This window comes from Sander lucioperca, chromosome 17 (genome assembly GCF_008315115.2).
Source record: "Sander lucioperca isolate FBNREF2018 chromosome 17, SLUC_FBN_1.2, whole genome shotgun sequence".
In the NCBI taxonomy this organism is placed as follows: Eukaryota; Metazoa; Chordata; class Actinopteri; order Perciformes; family Percidae; genus Sander; species Sander lucioperca.
The window spans coordinates 25,649,160-25,669,368 of NC_050189.1; the positions used below are offsets into that span (position 1 = coordinate 25,649,160).

General features: G+C 42.6%; 2 protein-coding genes and 1 long non-coding RNA gene across 4 annotated transcripts in view; 1 reads left to right on the forward strand and 2 right to left on the reverse strand.

Moving 5' to 3' along the window:
- LOC116039902 (leucine-rich repeat and fibronectin type-III domain-containing protein 4) overlaps nucleotides 1–6,317 on the forward strand; it is a 39,894-nt gene extending 33,577 nt beyond the window's left edge. Inside the window, exon 8 of the mRNA XM_031285038.2 lies at nucleotides 3,429–6,317. Within this exon, the coding sequence (XP_031140898.1) occupies nucleotides 3,429–4,749 (1,321 nt within the window). The 3' untranslated portion in view covers nucleotides 4,750–6,317. The remainder of the gene's footprint in view (nucleotides 1–3,428) is intronic.
- pcxb (pyruvate carboxylase b) overlaps nucleotides 1–20,209 on the reverse strand; it is a 326,753-nt gene that overhangs the window by 126,220 nt on the left and 180,324 nt on the right. The window lies entirely within an intron of this gene.
- Nucleotides 1,915–12,841, reverse strand: LOC118493619. The gene is made up of 3 exons (XR_004895568.1): nucleotides 12,752–12,841; nucleotides 11,752–11,753; nucleotides 1,915–1,925 (listed from the first exon to the last, which is right to left on the reverse strand). It is a non-coding gene; the product is annotated as an uncharacterized LOC118493619 (long non-coding RNA).

Here is a 20,209-nt window from a genome sequence, read left to right on the forward strand (position 1 = left end):
AGAGAGGTGATTCACTATCTCATAATAGGGAGGGAGAGGGGGTGGAGGGGCGGAGGAGAAGAGTGGTGATATAGGGAGAGGGGGAGAGGAAGACACGGAGGACGAGAAACATAAGATGAAGGAAAATGTAGAGGTGACGGGGATGAGGAGAGGAGAGGAGAGACCTTGGATGCCGGTGATAATAGCAGAAGGATTTGCAGCGAGCACAGCTGATTGGCTGCAGAAATACAGCGGAGAAAAAAGACAGAGTGAGACAAAGGAGAGGAGGCGCAGAGGGAACGAACACAACTTAAAATGTAAGTCAGAAAGGTGCCAAGAAAGAGTGCACCACTGCAGATTCAGGTATGGGCAAAGACACGATGGGCGACTACAAAGCAATGAAAAGGGCAGAGGATACGGAAAGATAAGGGTGAGGTACTGATCAGCGAAAAGAAGGAAATCTGTTCATAATAGATGGATGGAAAAGGAATAAGGAGGATATATCGAGGGAGGGAGGGTCGAAGAAAAGCTTAAAAGAATGATAGAGTGAAGGACAGAGGATAGAGTGAATAAAAGGGGGATTGAATGGCAGGATTGGAAAAAAAATGACTCAAGGCTTCTGTCAAGGTGGGCGTGTGTGTGTGTGTGTGAGTCACAGTCACACAATGGAGAACCAATTGAATCGTTTGATGCTGTGCACCAGTTTATCATACATAGTATAGACTGCAGAAGGGATTCGGTTGCTTTATGTTAATCCACATTTATACATTTGGTGCAGTATATTTCATAATGCAACCGTATATCGGGTAGACGAAAGGGAATCAGCACATATATTGCGTGTTCCAGACTTTGCAAATACTTTGTTTTTGCACTGAATCCAATAAAGCTTGCAACAGTTAATAGTAATATTAATATCAATCAAACTGGGACACTGGGAGACATGGGTAAAGAGGGGAAAAGGAAAGCACATGAGGAACCAGTGCGTCACAACAGTGAATCAGAACCCATTTAAATGTAACCTTTGTTACAGCAACCGGCCCCTCAGCAGAGTACTCACCACAGTGATGGTCAAGTCCCTCCGCCTTACAGGCTCTATTATACACAGACACATAAAGGCTCTGGATGAATTGACACCACTGTCATATTTCTCAGGCCCTTTTATAAGCCTATGATATGACCAAGGCCTTTTATGCAGAAACAGAGGTAGCGTTACGAGTGCTGCTTCTTGCATATTTCATGTGGGAAATCTAACTGAGCACCAACTGTCCGAGAACTACTGGACTTTACACGGGCAAATTAATATCCCCCCTTGTGACTGATTGCCCAAGACAGGCTTTCATTTGGGGTTTTTTTTTTAATTCCTGAGATTTGGTTATCATGCGGTGGCTTTAATTCACTTCTTCAGATGCATTAAAAGTACTTACTCAAAACCTTAATTTTGCAACTTTCTTTCCCAGTTTCTGTTAATGCTCTGAAGTTTCGAGCAGTCAGTGTCTATCATTTCGCAGAGCTGCCTCGACACCTTGAAGCATAACAGTTCTTTGAGTGAAGACATTAATGAAGGAGACATTCAAACCTATCCAAATATTCCAAGGGTAAGAATGAATACCAGCATATCCAGCAGTTTTAGAGTTTCATTTTTGTACTCTTGTTTGGAGTCTGCTGTGATCCAACGAGGCAGGTTTTTTTTTTTATGTCAGTGTTTGCTCTTTGAAAAGAAAGAGATGACTAATATTCTGGGAAATGAATCCAGGGAAGCTGTTTGGTCATGAAAACATAGTGTTTAATGTGTGCTTCTGCTAAAAAGGCATTTCTGTGCCAGAGCTTGCTTTTCAAATCACTCCAGGAAATTTGCTAAGGGTAGCGTAACGTAGCGTTTGCAACACGCTGTTCTTTGCAAAAAATTAAATAAAATCCTAAATTATACCTGTGCAATATCTGATATTCTGGGCATTTGTTCAGAAGTGTTTTGTTCACTTTGAAGCCTTGAGAAGCCTGTCAAAATCAGTGATCAATAATCGTACCGTAACCCAAAGCCCCCTGATTTGCACTGAGTGGGCAGCTTCTTTTAGCATTATTTAGGACACCTAATCCCATAATTTCTTTAACACTGCTAAAAATATGTTTGTGCGAATTGTCAGACTGATTTCACTTTTATTAGTAACAGCAGCCAAATTACACCCAATTCAAAACTAAAGAAAAACACAAGTAGGCTAAGTTGTGGCATGCTCGCATGGTCTCTTTATTTTGAATGCATTTTAAACAGACTAAGGGCAGGGTCCGTCTGTGGTGCCCCCCCCTCCCCTCGGTGTCTGAGTCACACTAGATGGCATTTATAGACTGAAGGGAGCTGGAATGGTAAGCAACACTGGATACAAAAAAGCTCTTTGATGTAGCGATAAAAGGAAGAGGAAAGAGAGGGAATCGGAGAACAACAACAAAAAAGCAGAGGAAGGAGAAAAGAAATCACTGGCAAAATAGTCATGGTAGCAACACAAAAATTCACAAACTTGCCCACACAAGAGGGTTGGACAGCAGAGGGCAAAGTCATACCTATCAGCGACAGACACTTAAGCAGTGCTACAGTCTCCCACACACACTTTACCCCCGCATGTCACATACACAAACCCACTGACGTGAAAATACAGATTTTTATTCTAGTATGTCCTAAATACAAACATGAGCGCACAGAAACGAGCACATACAACTTATGTAAAAAGCCAGTGCCCCTCCGTCCTCATCACCACCTCTCTTCATTGTTTTTTCTCCCTCTCTCTGTCTCTCTATTGTTCACCTCTCCCCTGTTTGTTAGTTCTAACGGCTGCTCGAAACACTTAAAATGAGGACACATTCTTTATTATCCCACGCAACCACTCACTCATTACCACATTTGCAGTCAAAATAAAGCAAAACACACCCTCACTTATGATGACAATACATCGACACATTCATTTCCTATAAACTAATCAAAACCACAACATGTCCCAGCTCCACTGTAAATCCTAGCCCTGACCGTTAAACCTAAAATGGCCTCTTTTTTTTTTTTTTTTTTTTAATGTGAGGTCCCACAAAATGGCTTGACGTTTGCTTCTCACAGGGATTTAAGTACGAGCACGCACACATACACACAACCCTGCACTCCAAATGAGCAGACAGAGTTCTCTTTTCATTTTCCCTGGGCGCGCTTTCCATCAATAGCCTCATTTTCCCTCTCTCCCCCTCCTGCAGTATCCACTCCTGCACTATTTCCAGCCTTCCTTTCACCCCTCCCTTCCTCTGCTTCTTTTCCAATAGTCAACCCTTTCTCCTTAGTCCCACTGTGGTCCAAATATTCAGGCTGGTCTTCGAGTTCCTGCAGATATTTTTTATTTCACTACACATCCTGTGCACAGTGGGCTTGTTTATTCAACTGACCTCTACTTTTTTTCTTCTCCTTTATCCCTCTTTAGAATTCTACCGCCGACCAGTGACCGTTTCCTGTTGAAGAACTTGGTTTCCGGTGTGGACTATAACCTGTGTGTGCTGGCCATTTTCGATGACACTATCACATCATTAGCGGCGACGAAAGTGCTGGGCTGCGCCACGTTCTCCACCAAGGATGTTTACCCAGCATGCCGCTCTCTCCAAGCCCATTTCCTGGGCGGTACACTGACCATATTGGTTGGCGGTGTTGTTGTCGTCACCCTGCTCGTGTTCACGGTGGCGCTCATGGTTCGCCACCGCGTTTGCAATCATGGTGACCACATGATATGTCACAACGGCAACACTGAAGCAGGAAGCGGGGCCTGCTGTCAGGGTGGAGGTGGAGGGGGCGGGGACAAAGGGGGAAACAGTGGCGGGTGCTACCGATCAAATGGTTCCGGGGACATGATGATGGTGGTCCTGCCCAATGGTCTGCCGTCAAAAAGAGGAGGGGAGACGGACAAGGAGAAAGAGAATGAGAAGGAAGACTCTGCTTCCTCTCTGCCTCCAAAACTCCCTCCAAAGCCCAGGCCAAAACCTAAAGTCAACCTGGAGCATTTTCTTTCAGCTGGGGGCGTAGTTTCCATGACGACAGGGGCAGTAGGTGAGATGGCATTGGTGGTGAGGCAAAGGAAGCTGGACAAGGCGCCGCCATACACCCCTGAAAGTGACAGAACTCCCCTCTACTACTCCCCTTCCCCTTCATCCACCCTGCCCCGTCAGTCACACTCCAGGGACCGCCCGAAACCCCGTCTGGAGCGAGAACTTACCAATCGTGCCAGTTTCTCTCTGGCTGCCCCCCTGAGAGACTCAGAGCTGTTGGACTGGAGAATCAGTCCCCGAAGCAGGGACAAATGGAACTCCTCACAGGCTTATCAGAGCCCTCTATCCCCTCTAAGCCCTGTCCACGGGACCGTTAGCAAACGGCGGCACTCTCTGGATATGGGTTCCTCTGTTGCCCTAGCGACCGATGCTGCCACGACGGTTGCCAAGCGCTATGGTGCTGTCAATTACGCCAAGCGGCTTAGCGTGATCTGGACGAGGCGGAGCCAGTCTCTCCATGGAATGCTAGTGCAGTGCGCCTCGACAACAAGCACTACATCTTCGACGACCAGCGATGAGGAAAGTGGCGGGGGCTTTGGGGCACGCTGCCAGTTTCCACAGGGATACATCCACGCTTACAACACCACCAACTCCAACTCTAACACTGGGATCAGTACTGGGAAAGCGAGCAGTGTAAAAGACAGGGTGAGGCAAACAGGGAAGAATGGAAAGAGTGCTGAAGAACTGGAGGAAAGTGTTGTGTAGGGGGTTGTTGAATGTAAAGAGGGATATAAGGGTCTGTGAGGCAGTTTCAATGGGATCTTAATTTCAGCAGGGCAAAGAGGTGGAAGAGGGAGCAGGACAGGGGAGTTGAAGTGGTTGCAGATGAGGAGGGGAAGGTTGGGAGTTTAGACGGAGGGAGAAGAGTAAAATTGACTCGAGTCTCACTCGTGCACCTCCTTGATTTTCCCTGGGAGAAGAAAAAAAAGAAAAAAGAAAGGGGGGAAGTGCACCTGGAAGTCAGGCGAAGATTTCTAAGAGGGCTGAAGAGTGATGGGCGGAAAAATGAGTGGGTAGAGAGATGTGGCAGGAAAAGGGAGAGAGTGGGAGAAACGGCTGAGTGTTCTAAAATACTCAAGGCTGAGCTCAAGCTGTATTAGTCAAAAATAAATGATATAAGATGGAACAGAAAGAAGGAACGCAAAAACAAAACTCGAGAGTGGCAGTTGTAAGAAGAGACAATGTAGTGAGTGATGTATACAGTCACAGAGGGAGAGACATAATCAAACAGGGGAACACATCAATAGAGAGAACAGAACAAAGGTGATATAGCAGAGACAGAGATGGCGTGAGCTCAGCGTGGATCCCAGTAAAGCCTATACACTAATAGAACCAGACTCTTGCTAACACTTCCAACTCTCCAGGGCCTCAGCCCCCACAACGGTTTACACTGGATCAAAAACAACAACACAACCCGTAATACTGGAGAAACACTCTTCTGACAAAAACACAACAGTAAAACAAAAAAAGAGATTTGGATGACATAGTCCTGCTTTGTCATCTTGTTTTTTTTTGACTCCAACACTAGCGGCCATTTTGAAACTCTTTTCCAAAACGCAATGAATGTGACTTTTATGTGTCCTCTGTGGCTGGAAAATGATTTTGGCTTGCCGTTGCCTGTGGATTATGGGAGCATAAATACAGAACCGGGTGCATTGGACATGATCAATCGATACTGGCTGGAAAGAGCGAGTGCAGCACAGACATTATTAAAAGAAAGAAATTGGGATTACAATGGAGTCGATATAGATAACAAAATGGAGACAGAGGTGCATGATGGAACATGCGCGCGTGTGCATTTCTGAAAGACAGGATCGCGTTGGATGTTGGATGATAACGGACCAAACAAACGAACAATGCTAAGTGTGCATGCATTGTTGGATCAGGGACAGGATGTGTGTATGTGTGCCTAAGTGTGTGTTAGTGTGCGCACATGTATATGAATGTGTATGAGTGGCAATCCAGTCAACCAGACTCCATTTGTGTTTAATAAGGTTTAGCGCTTTCTGGACATGCTGTGAACGGAATAAATGTAAAAAAATAAATAAAAGTAAGATTAGTAGCAGCCTGCCTAAAGTGAACTAAGAGCAGAATGTTTCCAGCAATGTAGCATGGTCAGAAAGCGGCAAACATTAAGGGGGAATTTCAAATTAATTTTTTGTGACTTCAGACTCCTTTGTGCCATTTGGATTTCAATCCAAACAGTGAATGTTTTCAGAAAGGAAGCAGATTTAAAAAAAAAAAAAACCATGACAGAACCACTATGGAAGCCACTAAACTCTTCTTCAAGACTTCTTCAAAACGTATTATGGGATGACTGATCCAATGGCACAGAGCACAGAGACTCTAATAACATCTATCAAAGAGGGAAATCAAACAAAAAGAGAAAACTTGAAAGTACATATATATAGTATATATATATATATATATATATATAATTATGTTACTTGTCGCACCATGTGTTTCTGTTTTTCAAAGTTTTCTGGGGATTGATGTTAGGATCAAATACAAAATATAAAATGTGTGATTATTTTTTTGTTTTAGGCAAAAAAAAGTCCTCATGATTAGAATTTAAAAAAATGTCGATTATAGCTAGGCAGAAAAAGATCAAAACAGATATTGAAGAAGCACACACAGCACAAAAGACAGACACACAATAAAACAAACACAAACAGATGCCTATGAAACAGAGCCAACTACATTAATAATAATGACTTTTAACCATTACTGTTGTTTCCTTTGTTTTTATTTCATTTTGCCAAAGTCAATATTGTTCTCTGGACTTGATATAAATAATAAAAACGACATGTATGGAACCGAGACGGACTCATTAACACAAGGGAGTAAGAGGTGCGTCAGGTTTGTGTGCATGTGTATTCACATACTGTATGTACTTTACATACGTATGTGTGAAAAGAATTTACAGTACGACATTATTTGTCTGTGTCAGTTTATCACCAAGTACCTAAACCAGATTTTAAGTGCTATTTAATTCAGCAATATATTAGTAAAATGGATAAAGAAGAACAGATGCTGTCTCTTTGGTTTACTTTGAATTTGGAAAGAAATGGGAAGATGACTCAGTCTGGAAATGTTTCGAGCTCAAGGCAAACTTGTGAGTCAAAGAAGCTTTAGCGCATGCATGTCTGTGTGGCAGAAAGGAAGTTGTTTACTTGTCTGTCAGTGGAGTTGATTAGAAGGTAAGGGTGAAGAAAACGTTCTTGAGGTAATTAAAAACAGCACATGAGACAGAAGAGATGGGATGAGAAAAAAAGTGCAAAAAAGAGAGGCAAACAAAGAGGTAGATCAATAGTTCCAGGAACAGATGGATCTTTAGAAAGACAGTAACATACGAGTAAACAAAAGACTAAAAACAGATTTGATATGACACAGAACAGGGAGATTGAGAGATGGAAAAAGAACTAAAACGATGTCAGACTAATGGATCATGATTCTGATGCTTTGATATTACCAACGGTATCTGCTGGTTTCTAATGCAAAACATTACAAGATCCTTACGCTGCTCCTGCTGCTGAGTCAAACACTAATTTAGCAGCAAAGCAAAAGCGTGAGCTGGTAGCAATCTGAAACTGAACACAGCTAATTAAACTTCTAAAAATATAGACAAGCAGAAGGAGAGACAACAGTACATTTGAAAAAAATGAACTAGCAAATGAAAACCGGGTCACGGTAGCAACAGGTGAAACATGGTAGCCCAGACCTCCTGTTCTCCAGTCACATCATCCAACTCTTACTGGGGGGGTCCTGAGGATTTCCCAGGCTACATGGGGAATAGAGTCCCACCATCATGTCCAGGGTTTGTCTCTGGTTCTCATCCCAGTACATGTACCAAAAACACCTCCATAGGGAGGCGACTGGGAGGCAGGAACAAACAGAACAGTGAGCTGAAAGGGGCTGAATGGAATGAACAGAGCTGGTTTTCATTCTCAGTGGAATCAGCAGTATTAGAGAGTCATTCAATTTAAGTATCAAAATAAAGCCTCACATATGTATGTGTGTGTGTGTGTGTGTGTGTGAGTGTGGGAGAGAGAGAGAGACAGAGTCAGAAAGCAGTGGAAAGGGTTCTATCAACTTCCCTCAATCGCATTCTGTTTTCATCTACCTCTCCTCTCGCATGTTTTCACTTTCTATTAAGCCCTTTGCAGACGCTGCTGAATGCCTAAATGGAGTGTGAAAGATGTGGAGAGAGCGAGAGAGAGAGAGAGCGAGAGAGAGAGAGAGCGAGAGAGAGAGAGAGAGAGAAGGGGGGTGGGAATGCTGACACATTTGGGAGATGAACAAATAGATGATGATGAGCAAGGGAGAAAGGGAGAGAAGTGAAGGAAGGGGGAGGTCATTGTGTTTGCAGTGTGTGTGTGTGTGTGTGTGTGTGTGTGTGTGTGTGTGTGTGTGTGTGTGTGTGCCCATGTCCCAGGACATTAGGTTAGATGACAATTTGATTTGAAACTCATAAGTGGCCACATTAAAAGCAGGACTGAGTCTGTGCTACAGCCCCCTTTGAAAAAGAAAGACTGTGTGTGTGTGTGTGTGTGTGTGTGTGAAGGGGAAGAACACAGCGCAGAACACCACAGTAACATGCACACATATATTACATATTTACACTGTGCAAGATAACCTTGTGGCAGTGCGTGTTGCAGTGCGTGTTTCTGCGTGCTCATGGTGTGTGTGTGTGTGTGTGTGTGTGTCTGTGTGTGTGCACGTGTGCATCTTGAAATGCCATGGCTGCCCGTAGCCAAACTTCCTCTGACATTTGCAGTTATGATCAAGGTATGATGCATTTCCCTGCAGTGTGCTGAGTAACTGCTGACTCAGGACGCATCAACACTCAGCACCTCTTGCACTAGAAACCAGTTGGACCAGTGCTGCAACATCAAAATCAGATCTGAAGTCAAAGGTACCAAGATCATCACATCAAACCATGTTCCAAACTAATGACATTTCCATGGCAACTACTGCAGCTGTGTCACAAATAGTCAGAATCATTAGTTTAACTCTAAGTTTAACTAAGAGATAATCCCACTGTCCCTTTGAAACATGACTCAGCCTTCTATAACTTGGCCGAGGCTCAAACTGATCTAATAAGGGCAGACAATGTATCTTACAGGGACACCATTCTACTGAGAAGAGAGACTAATAATATTGTAAAAAAAAAAAAAGAAAAATTCAGACACTAAAAACAGATTTGTATAAATTAATGGGCACAAATGGTATAATAAAGATGCTTATTTAAACTCTTCTGTTTAATGCTCTGACACACAACAACAGATCCAAGAAAAACAAGATGATCATATCCGATTTTTTATGAAATTGGATTTATCAAAACAAATGTTTGTTTTTAAATGCATCAGTCAAAATCAAAATGGAGCCCTTGATTTAGGCCTCAACACACTTACCTCAAATAAAAATGTACGGGCAATATACAAGTGTGAAGCGAAGAAGAGAAAGTGGTGGCCATATAGAAAGCTAATTTGTTTCCATCTCTATCTCTTCTTCCAACTCATTTAGAATGACTCCAATCCCTTCAAAGATGAAGCAGCAGTAGGAGTCACACCTAATTAGTCGCTTAAATTGAAATTGTCAGCAAGATTTAGTGGATATAAAGTAGTGTGACTGAGTGAGATGGCTATTGTTCAATACACATCTAAAGAAGTTTTTTTTATTTGAGAGGCTAAAAAAAAATAATTAAAAATCCTTCACTTTAGTAAAATGTAACTCTTGAGTATGACGCAATTTCACATCTGACCTTCTGTTCTACAACAGACTCCTGATAGTACATGACAGCTCTTTTTTTACCATATGTGCATGTCATCTGGCTACCAGTAGATTTTTGCCTGTGTGGTATGAAATATAATTTTATCATTTTTAATCACAGTTCTTTGGAGTTGACCGCTCTCATTTTCTACGTCCCTGTATGGCTAATGAACCATCACGCACCTCTATTGTTGGACATTCGAAATAATGATAGTAATAGTGCCATTTTGACATGATACTTCAAACTGAATACCAATCGTGAACATATAAGAATTCTCGACCAGCCGGACACTAATCGCCGTTTCTGTCGGTTTCTTCTGTTTGCAGTGAGGGTTAACCAGGCTCAGGGGAAATGTGGCTTGAATCAGGACTAGAGAACGCTTATATTGAGCATGCATCGCAATATCAGTCTATAGTTGCAGCTCATAACCCTTAAATTGCCTCCTCGAGTCCTCCAGACCCTTAGACCCTCCCACCGAGGAGGCCCAGGAGGGACGTAAGAAAATCATGGGAGGAGAGAGGCAACGAGCAAATGTGTTTTAGAGGGATGAGACGTCCTTTCCTCTGAAGAGTCACATTAATTCGTTAGATGTATGGGCGGAGTTAGCAACTCCTTCAGCTGCACGGCTTCCGGGAAGGCTGCTCTCGTGTATCCTCGCCTATAGCTCCTCGATGATCCCTCCTCGATTCTCGGGGCAGGAATAAGAGCTTTGAGACGGCCTTCACTGAGGAGGAACAGAACAACTTCCGCTTCAGCTGAGGACCGAGCGGTCGTGGAGCTATCATATAAGGGTTATGAGATGCAGCCCATGTGAGATATTACCTTACTATTAGCTTTGATGCACTAACTCAAAGCATTCAGAAGTATTTGCCTGCATGGTTCAGACCAGGGGAAGTAAAAGACAAAGCTGGTTCTTGCCCCCGGCGGCACTTCCATCATGTGCTGTCAGTAACTCAGCAGAGAGAGAAAGAGAGCCGGGAAAGATGAGGAGATAGAAATAGAGATATAGCAGAAGAGAGGTAGATAACAACAATTGATTGGCAAAAAGAAGGAGAGAGACGGGAGTAGCTGCAAAGGGAGAGATCGATGGAGGAAGTGAGAACTTGAGTACTACAGCAGCAGAAGAGAGGTCAATTATGTGCCTTATCTAAATACACAATACAGAAAACCAGCGTCTTATCTTGGACTACTTTTTTTGGGATCCCAGAAATGCTGACAGACACAGGTAGCAAGCGTCCAATTTGGGTAAAACCGATTACTCTCAAGTTATGCCGACCTTACACCAAACCACTTTTCAAGCGATTCCACTGTTGCAGACTATTTTCCAATATCGGAATGAAATCCTGAGAGTCGTGCTAGAGTTGGGGTGTACTCCCATCGTCTCTATCGTTTGGTGTGAGGTGGTCATAAAACTCAGTCCGACTCTTTCCCGTCTTGACGTTCTGACAAAATCAAACGTGTTTGATATTATCATAAGTTTTAAGTCTTGGAAGTGAAGTTAAATCATGTGAACATTGTCAACAACCAATGGGTGCGCTCCCTTCCAGCACCAAACAGGAAGCAGCAAACAGCTAGAGTTAGCTAGAGAGCCAGTGTTGTTTATGGTTGCTATGGCGCTGCGCTAAACTAAGCGCTAAAGAGGGAAATTTGCTGATTTTCAACCCTTCTGAAGCGAGTTATCCAACGGGAGTTTTACCGACGGGTAACATTCATCTGCATGTACGGCAGAACAGAAAATCTGCAAACTTTTCCTTAAGTTACCAGCTAACGCTAGCGTAGGGTGACCAGATTTCCCAGAACTAAAACCGGGACACTTTGCGCGTGACCGTAGTGCTCGTGCACGCACACGCTTTTTAATGTGAACATGTGCCAGCTCAGGTCAGACATAGACACAGACAGATTAGACACAATTTTGCCAACAGCACACGTAGGACTACTGCTCACAACATAATGGGGTATATCAGTTAATATTCATGAATGTTCTTGGTATGTAGCCTACATATCTAAGAAATAATATTAAAAGACATTGAGTGAGTTTCGTGAGGGATGAACTTTATTTTTCAGAATTAAAGCATTCTTTTGGAAAATCCACCCACTGAACTTGTGAAAAACTTTGTGAAAAGGTATTTTTCATTGCATGGCACTAAACGAATTATTTGTAACTGCTGCCACAGGGTTGAACTAAAGTTATGGTAACACTTTACGGTAAAGGTACATGAATTATGAATTCATGCATGAATGAATTCATGATTTGTGCATTACTTCATTCCTTTATATCTTATGAATCATCAGGAATTGACATGAGTTCATAGCCTCTCATTCATGACCTCATGCATGAACAACACATCAACTAAAGCATTAGGTAAGGTGGCTACATCATTAAGCACAAGTTGTGTTCAAATCAGAATTTGCAGTGATGACCACATTTTTTTTTTACAGAAAAATAATCATGGTCATGCTTAATAAATCATAATTCATAATGATGTACCCACCTTACCTAATGCTTTAGTTGTGTTGTTCATGTATGAAGTCACGAATGACAGACAATGAACACGTCAATTCCTGATGATTCATGGGATATTAAGGGATGCAGTAATACATAAATCATCAATTACATAATGCATACTAATACATACATCAATTAATTCATGCATGAATTCATGATAATTCATATTGTACATATATACATTTACCATAAAGTGTTACCAGTGTTATTCTAACCAACAACACACACACACACACACACACACACACACACACACACACACACACACACACACACACGTAATCTCATTTGATAGAGCAGATAGCTTCCCTATTGGAAACATTCATTCTGTATAGTTGTTAGGAGTGAATTTGCTCAAGAATCAATTTGTTGGCTGAAAGCCTACTGTGAAATTGCGCACAGGTGTCAGCAAAATTGGCCCGTGTGACGAGTATCTGCTTCACATTTCCAGCAGGTCGGCGGAGCGGCTGTGGGTTGACTCTCCACGGTTCTCATGGGCTTTATTTAAGTCCTAACATGAAAAAGCTTAACGTGGTTAAATGTACCTAAACAACGATCAGTGATCACCAAATTTCTCTCATATTGCTCCTCATAACCACTGAAAACTGTCAAAAAATCTAACCCAAAGTCCTATTATTATGGACGTTATCTAACATTAAGTGTCTCTGCTTCATTGAGGCTATTGTAAGGAAAAAGCTTAACGTGGTTTAATGTACCTAAACAACGATCAATGATCAGCAAATTTCTCTCTCATATTGCTCCTCATAACCAGAGCAATATGAGAGAGAAATTTGATTGAATCATTGATCGTTGTTTAGGTACATTAAACCACGTTAAGCTTTTTCACGTTTTAGAATGTCCCCATTTCCACCCAGCGCTTGTCTGCTGACTTTCCAGCGGACCTGGAGGGACTGGTTAAAACAAGACAGATAAGAAGAGGCATTGCCACAATGTTTACAAATACAGCCTACATTGTAACGCTGGCTGCACAGATTATGCAGACCGCTACGATTGACTGACTGACTGACTGACTGACTGACACACACACACACACACACACACACACACATTGTTAAAATCATACGCTGGACACTTTATTAGTCTTTCTACGTGTGTTTAGTTAATGATCGGGCTATAATAAGACCACGTTGGCTATGTAATCGCTGACAACCGGGACAATGTCATAATGGTTGGTGCAAACCGGGACATTTTAGCGTCCCAACAGGCTTTTGTCGGGACTCTGGACACGCAATTCAAAATCGGGACTGTCCCGGTCAAACCAGGACGTCTGGTAACCCTACGCTAGCGGCAGCTAGCTAGCTTGGTTAAAACAAATCTAGTTGTAGTCTTGCAATTTGTGACCCTGCGAGATCCCCTGTCTTTACATATTATGACATGATTATTGATGATTATTAACATTAGATGTGAGAAGATTGTCTTTAGATGTGAGATGGTGTCAGTTTTCAGTCTTTTCAAAGTTTGTTCAAAGTCGTCTAGTGTATGGTAGGCATATGGGTTAATTGGAAATGTGCTGATAAACACCAGCACTAGTGTAATCCCACAGACACCAACAGTCTCAGCTATAGTGTGTTTAATCACGCCAGGGTAGCTGAGTTAATTTGATAATGACATGCTACACAGAGCACCTTTAAAAAGGAACAGATGTGAGAGGAAATAGAGACGACAGAAGAAGGAAAACAAAGGAGGAGTTACAATACTCAAACTAGACTCTGAGCCGCCTGCAAGGCTTCACCTTAAAGCATCATTTCCTCTCTTCTCCACAATCTTTAATTTAGCCTTCTATCTAATTTGCTCTCTCCTTCACCTCCACCAACTCCTTATTCATTCCATTGTTAATGGCATTCACTCCTAATCTCCACGTCTCCCTGACCTCCCGGCAGCCTGGCGTCTCTCATTGTTTTGCCAGTTCGCTCAAACAGTCTTTTTCTAATTGTATTCTGCTCTCCTGACTGTAAGAAAATAGTTTTCATCTCTGTGTCATCCTCCCTTGAAGAAAAATAACTTTTTTTTCCGTCTTCCTCTATAATTTGAATGTCTCTTAGCATCAATCCCACTTAGTGTACATTCACTTCATTAACCCTCCTGTTGTCCATGGGTCAAATTTGACCCGTTTTCAAAAAGTTTCTAACGTGGATGGTTCCGTAAAATAAATAATCAGTTCACTACTTTCATTGAATTTGGGTGTTTTATTTAATTTTATAGCATTTTGGGGAAAAAAATGATACAACAACATTGACAAAATGGGCAAAATGTCTAAGGGCGTTTTCACACATACCTCATTTGGTCCGGACTTTCGGACTTTTCAGTTTGATCCGAACCAAAATTAGAGGTGTGAAACCTCCCCCGGACCACGGTCCGGATCAAAAGACCAAATTTTGGTCCGACCAAAAGAGGTGGTCTCGGTCCGGACCAAACTGAACCATGGTCTGGTTCGTTTACAGTGTGAAAGCATTTTTTGGATGGTTCGGACTTTCGGACCAAATACAAGAAGCTCTGGCAGGCTCTCCTTGTGTTACAAGACCGGGGAAGCTCCTTTAAGGAATAGCTCGGTGCTTAGTGTGTAGGCTACATGAGAGAGTGAGAGTGACGGTGAATGCGCTCAGAGCAGACAGCTGTCGGCTATCAGAGCAGAGAATACATCAGCAGTTTATTTGTTAAGTGGTAGTAAATGTACAGTGTAGGTTTCCGTTTGTCTCTGAATAAATTCTCCAGAAAGTTCCAGTGTCTTGCTTCTCAACATCACAACAAAACAAAAATAGCCGCGGCCGTATGGGAGAGCAGCAGTCAGATGAAAAATCTCCGACACAGAGAGAGGAGACGAGAGGACGGGGAAGCCCGTCTACAAACCAATCAATTATAAGAATCTGGAGACGGCAGGACATAGTTTTGTCACGTTTAGATCTTTAGTGCGCTTGCATAACTGCAGTGTGAAACCAAAACTTACCGGATCAAATGTATACAATGTAACAAAAACATGAACCTTGGTCCGGACCTTGGTTCGGACTTTCATGTGTGAAAACGCCCTAAAAAGGTTTTTAAAAAAGTGGGAAAAAATAACAAAAACGTCAAAAAAAAACGCAAAAACGTCGGAAAAAGTGTCGACCAACTTTAGTTTTAAATTTTGACCCAGAAAAACAAAAAGTTGCAGGTCGACGGGAAGACAACACAAGGGTTAAAAAGCTTCAAAGTGAAAAAAGCAACCTATTCAAAATCATGCTGAGAAACAACAAAACCTCTGCCATTCAGCAGCTCTGTCCTTCACCTCTGTCCTCACTTTCACAAGTTTTCTATTCTCCCACTTCAGCCCACTCCCTATTCAGCCGCTCAGTAAGAAAACATTTTCATTGAGAGACAATGATGATGTCCCTTCCCTTTCAGCGACTACCCTCCCTCCTAGCTCTCTTTCTGTCCAGGTTTAAATGTATAAGTTTTATTCTGCAGTCTGTTTAAAAGGCATAAGAAAAAAAATGGAAATGTTATTCTAGTTAGCTTGCCAGCAATAAGAAAGGGAACAGAACATGCGTTTTTTTTGCTGGCTGCCTTTATAGAATGTTCCCTACACCATTATGAGTACATGTTTTTTTTATCCCAGTAAGCCCTGCAGCAGTATTAGTGTCACCTTAGCCTTCTAACCTAGCTATTGAGCTATACAAGGAATGGGACCCCTGACTATGGCAGTGTCATTCAATGTTTTACCAGTTGAGCGACATGACATGAGTCCTTTCACACAGCAGAAAGGACAGGCTCAGTGGGAGCTGTGGAGTCTACGAATCGGATTTGCTTGAGGGCAGTAGGTGGTTACAAAAACAATTTCCAATGTGTTAGGAATCAAATGTAGAGTTTTCTATTTTTTTGTATAATTTTAATGACCAAATTTCAAGAGCTCATATTATGCTCATTTTCAGGTTCATAATTGTATTTAGAGGTTGTACCAGAATAGGCTTAGGGAGCTGACACACCGGCCTGATAATCGGGCGTTGGGCCGTCTGGCGAGGTCAGTGACTCGAGTCTGTTCGGTGTGTCCCGTGCCGTCGGCCGTCCGAGGGGCCGTTGGCATTCATTTGGGCCGACCCGACATGTTCAGTCGGGGACAGGGCAGTCGGGACGGAAATGGGGAGCGGATGAGCCTCTCAAAATCTGACAAAAATCTTTTAAACTGACCTTTGTCAATCTGAAATGAAGACCGATTCAGCAACTGCACGGCCTGTTTCTCGCTTAAAATGTTTTCAGAAACACGTTTCGGTGAACTATTTTAGTACAATATGAGATCGTATTCTGAACAAGCCGCCATGACAGTCTGGCTGTGAATTTCCGGAGAAAAAAGAACCACGTGATGCGTTCGTCCAATCAGCTGCCGGTTTTCATTTTCTGGTAAATAATCAGACTGTTAATGGAAACAATACAGAGCAGCGCCGCCTGCTGCTATGGAGACGTATTACGTTTCGCGCACGCGCAGAGCGTACGCTCAAGTCGGCGTCGCCTCAGTGTGTTCTGAGGCATTTTTTGGACCTCGGGGACCCGACTGATCAGTCCGACTGGCTTTTCTGCCGACGGTCGACCCGTCTGGTTGGTGTGTCAGGACCTTTACATGGTTTCATTTTCAAAAAACACCATATATTTTTTTCGTACTGCACATGGCTCCTCTTTTCACCCTGTGTGTTGAGCTCTCTGTTTTAGCTACCGAGTGAGGCATCTCGCTTCTGTTCCATCTTTGTTGGGAGTCGCACATGCACGGTGCCCAGGTAAGGACTACTAGCCAATCAGAAGCAGAGTAGGGCGGGCCCTGACAAGCAAGCTAGTGTGATCCAAAACAAACCTGCTTCAGCTGGTAACCATGGCTTCGGCTCAGCCGTACATGTTCGAACCCGAGTCTGATCCCGAAACACTGGCAGAACAACCCGAACCAAAAAAGCCAAAAAGCATAATATGAGCTCTTTAAGTGAGAATAAGAACGGTTGAATGCTGTATGTTTATATTTTCCCTTCAGATGATCTATTTCTTACATAAAGTGTACAGCAAGTCATATTTTTGAACTGGATCATTTTTTCCATAATGTGCCCTCCATTCCAATCTCTGTTGCATCACTACAGAGGCACCTGCATCTGGCCAGTAGTCTCCTCCTGTGATACGCTGGCCTCTCTTGGCCGATCTCTACTAGTCTCAACCCCTCTCCATCTTGGCGTTTATCCAATTTCTGTCCCTTTCCCCCTTTTGCTCCTTCAGTACTCGTTCGCGATGGTCCTATGATTGTTTGCGGTTGTTTCCTCTCAATCTCTTTCACCTTTGCCAACTCCCCTCGTTTAACTTGTGTTGCAACTGGGGAAGCACATCACTTCACTGACAGGTTCTCTTAGAAAACTTGAGCTTGAGTTTTACTCTCCGCTATGTCTTTTCTGTTCACCCCTCCATCACTCATGTTTCGTTACTTCACCCTATTTCCATTCCAAATGCTCCATTTTGTTTCCCTTTCACCTATTTTAATCCCGACATCTCTTCTTTTCTCATACGTTGTGCCAGATGTGATTGTGCCTTTTTTTCTGACTTCACCGCAGGGCTTCTCCCACTCATCAGTCCCCTCTCTCAACATCCCCACCCACTGCCCATCTCTTCTCCAACTTCTTCCCCCCGGAACAAGGAATGGGAGCTCCCTGCCCTCTTTTCATAATTTTTCACTCATCATTCTCTCTTTCTGTCCTCCATGTGGCGGAGCTTCACCACCTAACTCCTCCGACTCATCCTCCCCGCGGGCTCCCTTCACTCCTGATCTGAAGGAAGTAGTGAAATTTTGTATCTGCATTCATCTCGTGAGGTTCTGCAGTTTATTTTCTGAAAAGGGGGGGGATGGGGGGGGGGAAGAGAGATCTTGCTTTGTGTGGGTGAGAGACAACGGAAAAAAATAAGAGACAGATACAGCCTTTACAGCTTTTCTTGAGAGCAGAACAGGGGGATACAAGAATAGGCAGCGAGAAAGTAGAGCCACAGAGAAGACAAAGCAAAAGAGAATGAGAAAAAGGTGATGAAAGACCGAAAGTTGAAAAGAAGAAAAGGGAAAAAGACATCAATAAATACTGGCTAATTTGGGCAACTGTAATGAAATGATGGAGTTTTTTAAGACCCTCAGCATTTTTTTTTGTGTTTAGCTCTGCCTTGCTAACTGCTACAAACATACATGCTCACTGAGCTCTGCCAATACACAAAAATATATTCAAGCAGCTTACATTTCTCTTTTGTGGCGGCTCAATTAGGGAGGCTAAACCTCACAAATCGACTCCCATCTGTGAACCAACACTAAAAACCTAAGAGTTATTATGTAAATCGCCCAAATACCTATGCCCAATTAGTTATACTAACAGCCACACCAATATTTAAACAGATGGCTCAATGCTACAATACTTCCCTTCTCTCCTTGTGGAGGGAACAGATGATTGTCCTACTCGAACAATTACTCTGCAAAATAAAGCAAAAACAAAATATGATCCAGCTGTTGGGGTTACAACTCTGCTCCTGGGCCTACTGCTTACGATTCAACTGGGACCCAAACTAAGATAAAAAAAACCTCACCCAGTCACCAAGGTTCCTTAGTACAGATACTGCAAGGAGTGAATTTGCTTTTGAGCACTAAGAAACACAGCTTTACAACCATTGGGAATCTCAGCTGAGCTATAAGTGGGACTAACTGCTGAGAGAGGGTCCTTTAGCTTTTCAGGTGACAGCACCAGCCAGTATGCAGCCATGCCAAATACTGTGGGAGGTTATCACTATTAAATATTCAGCGTTTGGCTGCAGGTGGATATTTCGGACCTCGTGGTTTTCCTTGGTTTAACTTAGAGAGTCTGTAGAGACGGAGAGTCAGAAAGAGATACAGGGGCTGGAAAGAGATTGAGACAATATGTCTGTACAGGTTTTCGGTTTACGGAAGGAAAACACTGTTTATTAGCCAAATGGGTGCATGTTTATTATCATCATGAGCGTGATTGTATGAAAAGATTACAACAGAAAAGCCTGCACACTGGAATTAGCGCGCTTTGAAGTTTCATTATCAATGTTACATTGCATTGCTTTTTTTTGCCTTAGGAAGACCTGTTGAATGGGGTTGTTACCCTCTTGAATGATATATTCGGACTACAACTCACCAAGACCCCAGCTCTGTGTATTCTGGGTCTGCTGCCAGACAATAACACTCTGACCGGAAGACAAAGACTATGGATACGTCTAGCTATTACAACAGGATGTAGAATAATTTTGAGGCACTGGAAGTCATCTACTCTGTGTTGTTTTAGGGAATGGGCTGAACAAATGACAAGAATGGCTACGTATGAGTGAGTCACTTACAGAGTAATGGGGAGAGAGGATATCTTTAATCAGGTTTGGGGCTCCTTCCTGATGGCAATAGATGGGTTGTCTGTCTGAATATAACAATCTGATCCAATCCAATATAGCGTTTGACTGGTAGAATAATGTAATGTAATGTAAGGCATATGAGGTTGTTGTTTGTTTTGTTATCTATTGTTTTTTTTGTTTTTTTTTGTCTTTTCTTTTTTCTGTATTCATAAAACGGGACAGTGGATGATATCGATGTCTCGTTAGTTGTGATGGTGACATAGGTTGTACTGTCTGTCAAAAATATTAATAAAAAAAAAAGGAAGACCTGTTGAAAGATTGTGTATAAATGAATAAATGAATCATTTCTTCTTAAGGAAGCTCTGATTTCAGTGGGCGGTACTGTTTAGTTGTTTGTGGGATTCTTTCTTTTTTTTTTCCTTTTTTTTTTTATTAATTTTTTATTGTGTTTTTTTATATTTAGAACATACAAATACAATTGAACCAGAACAAAAACCCTCTCCCACCCTCTGCGGTCTCGAGGA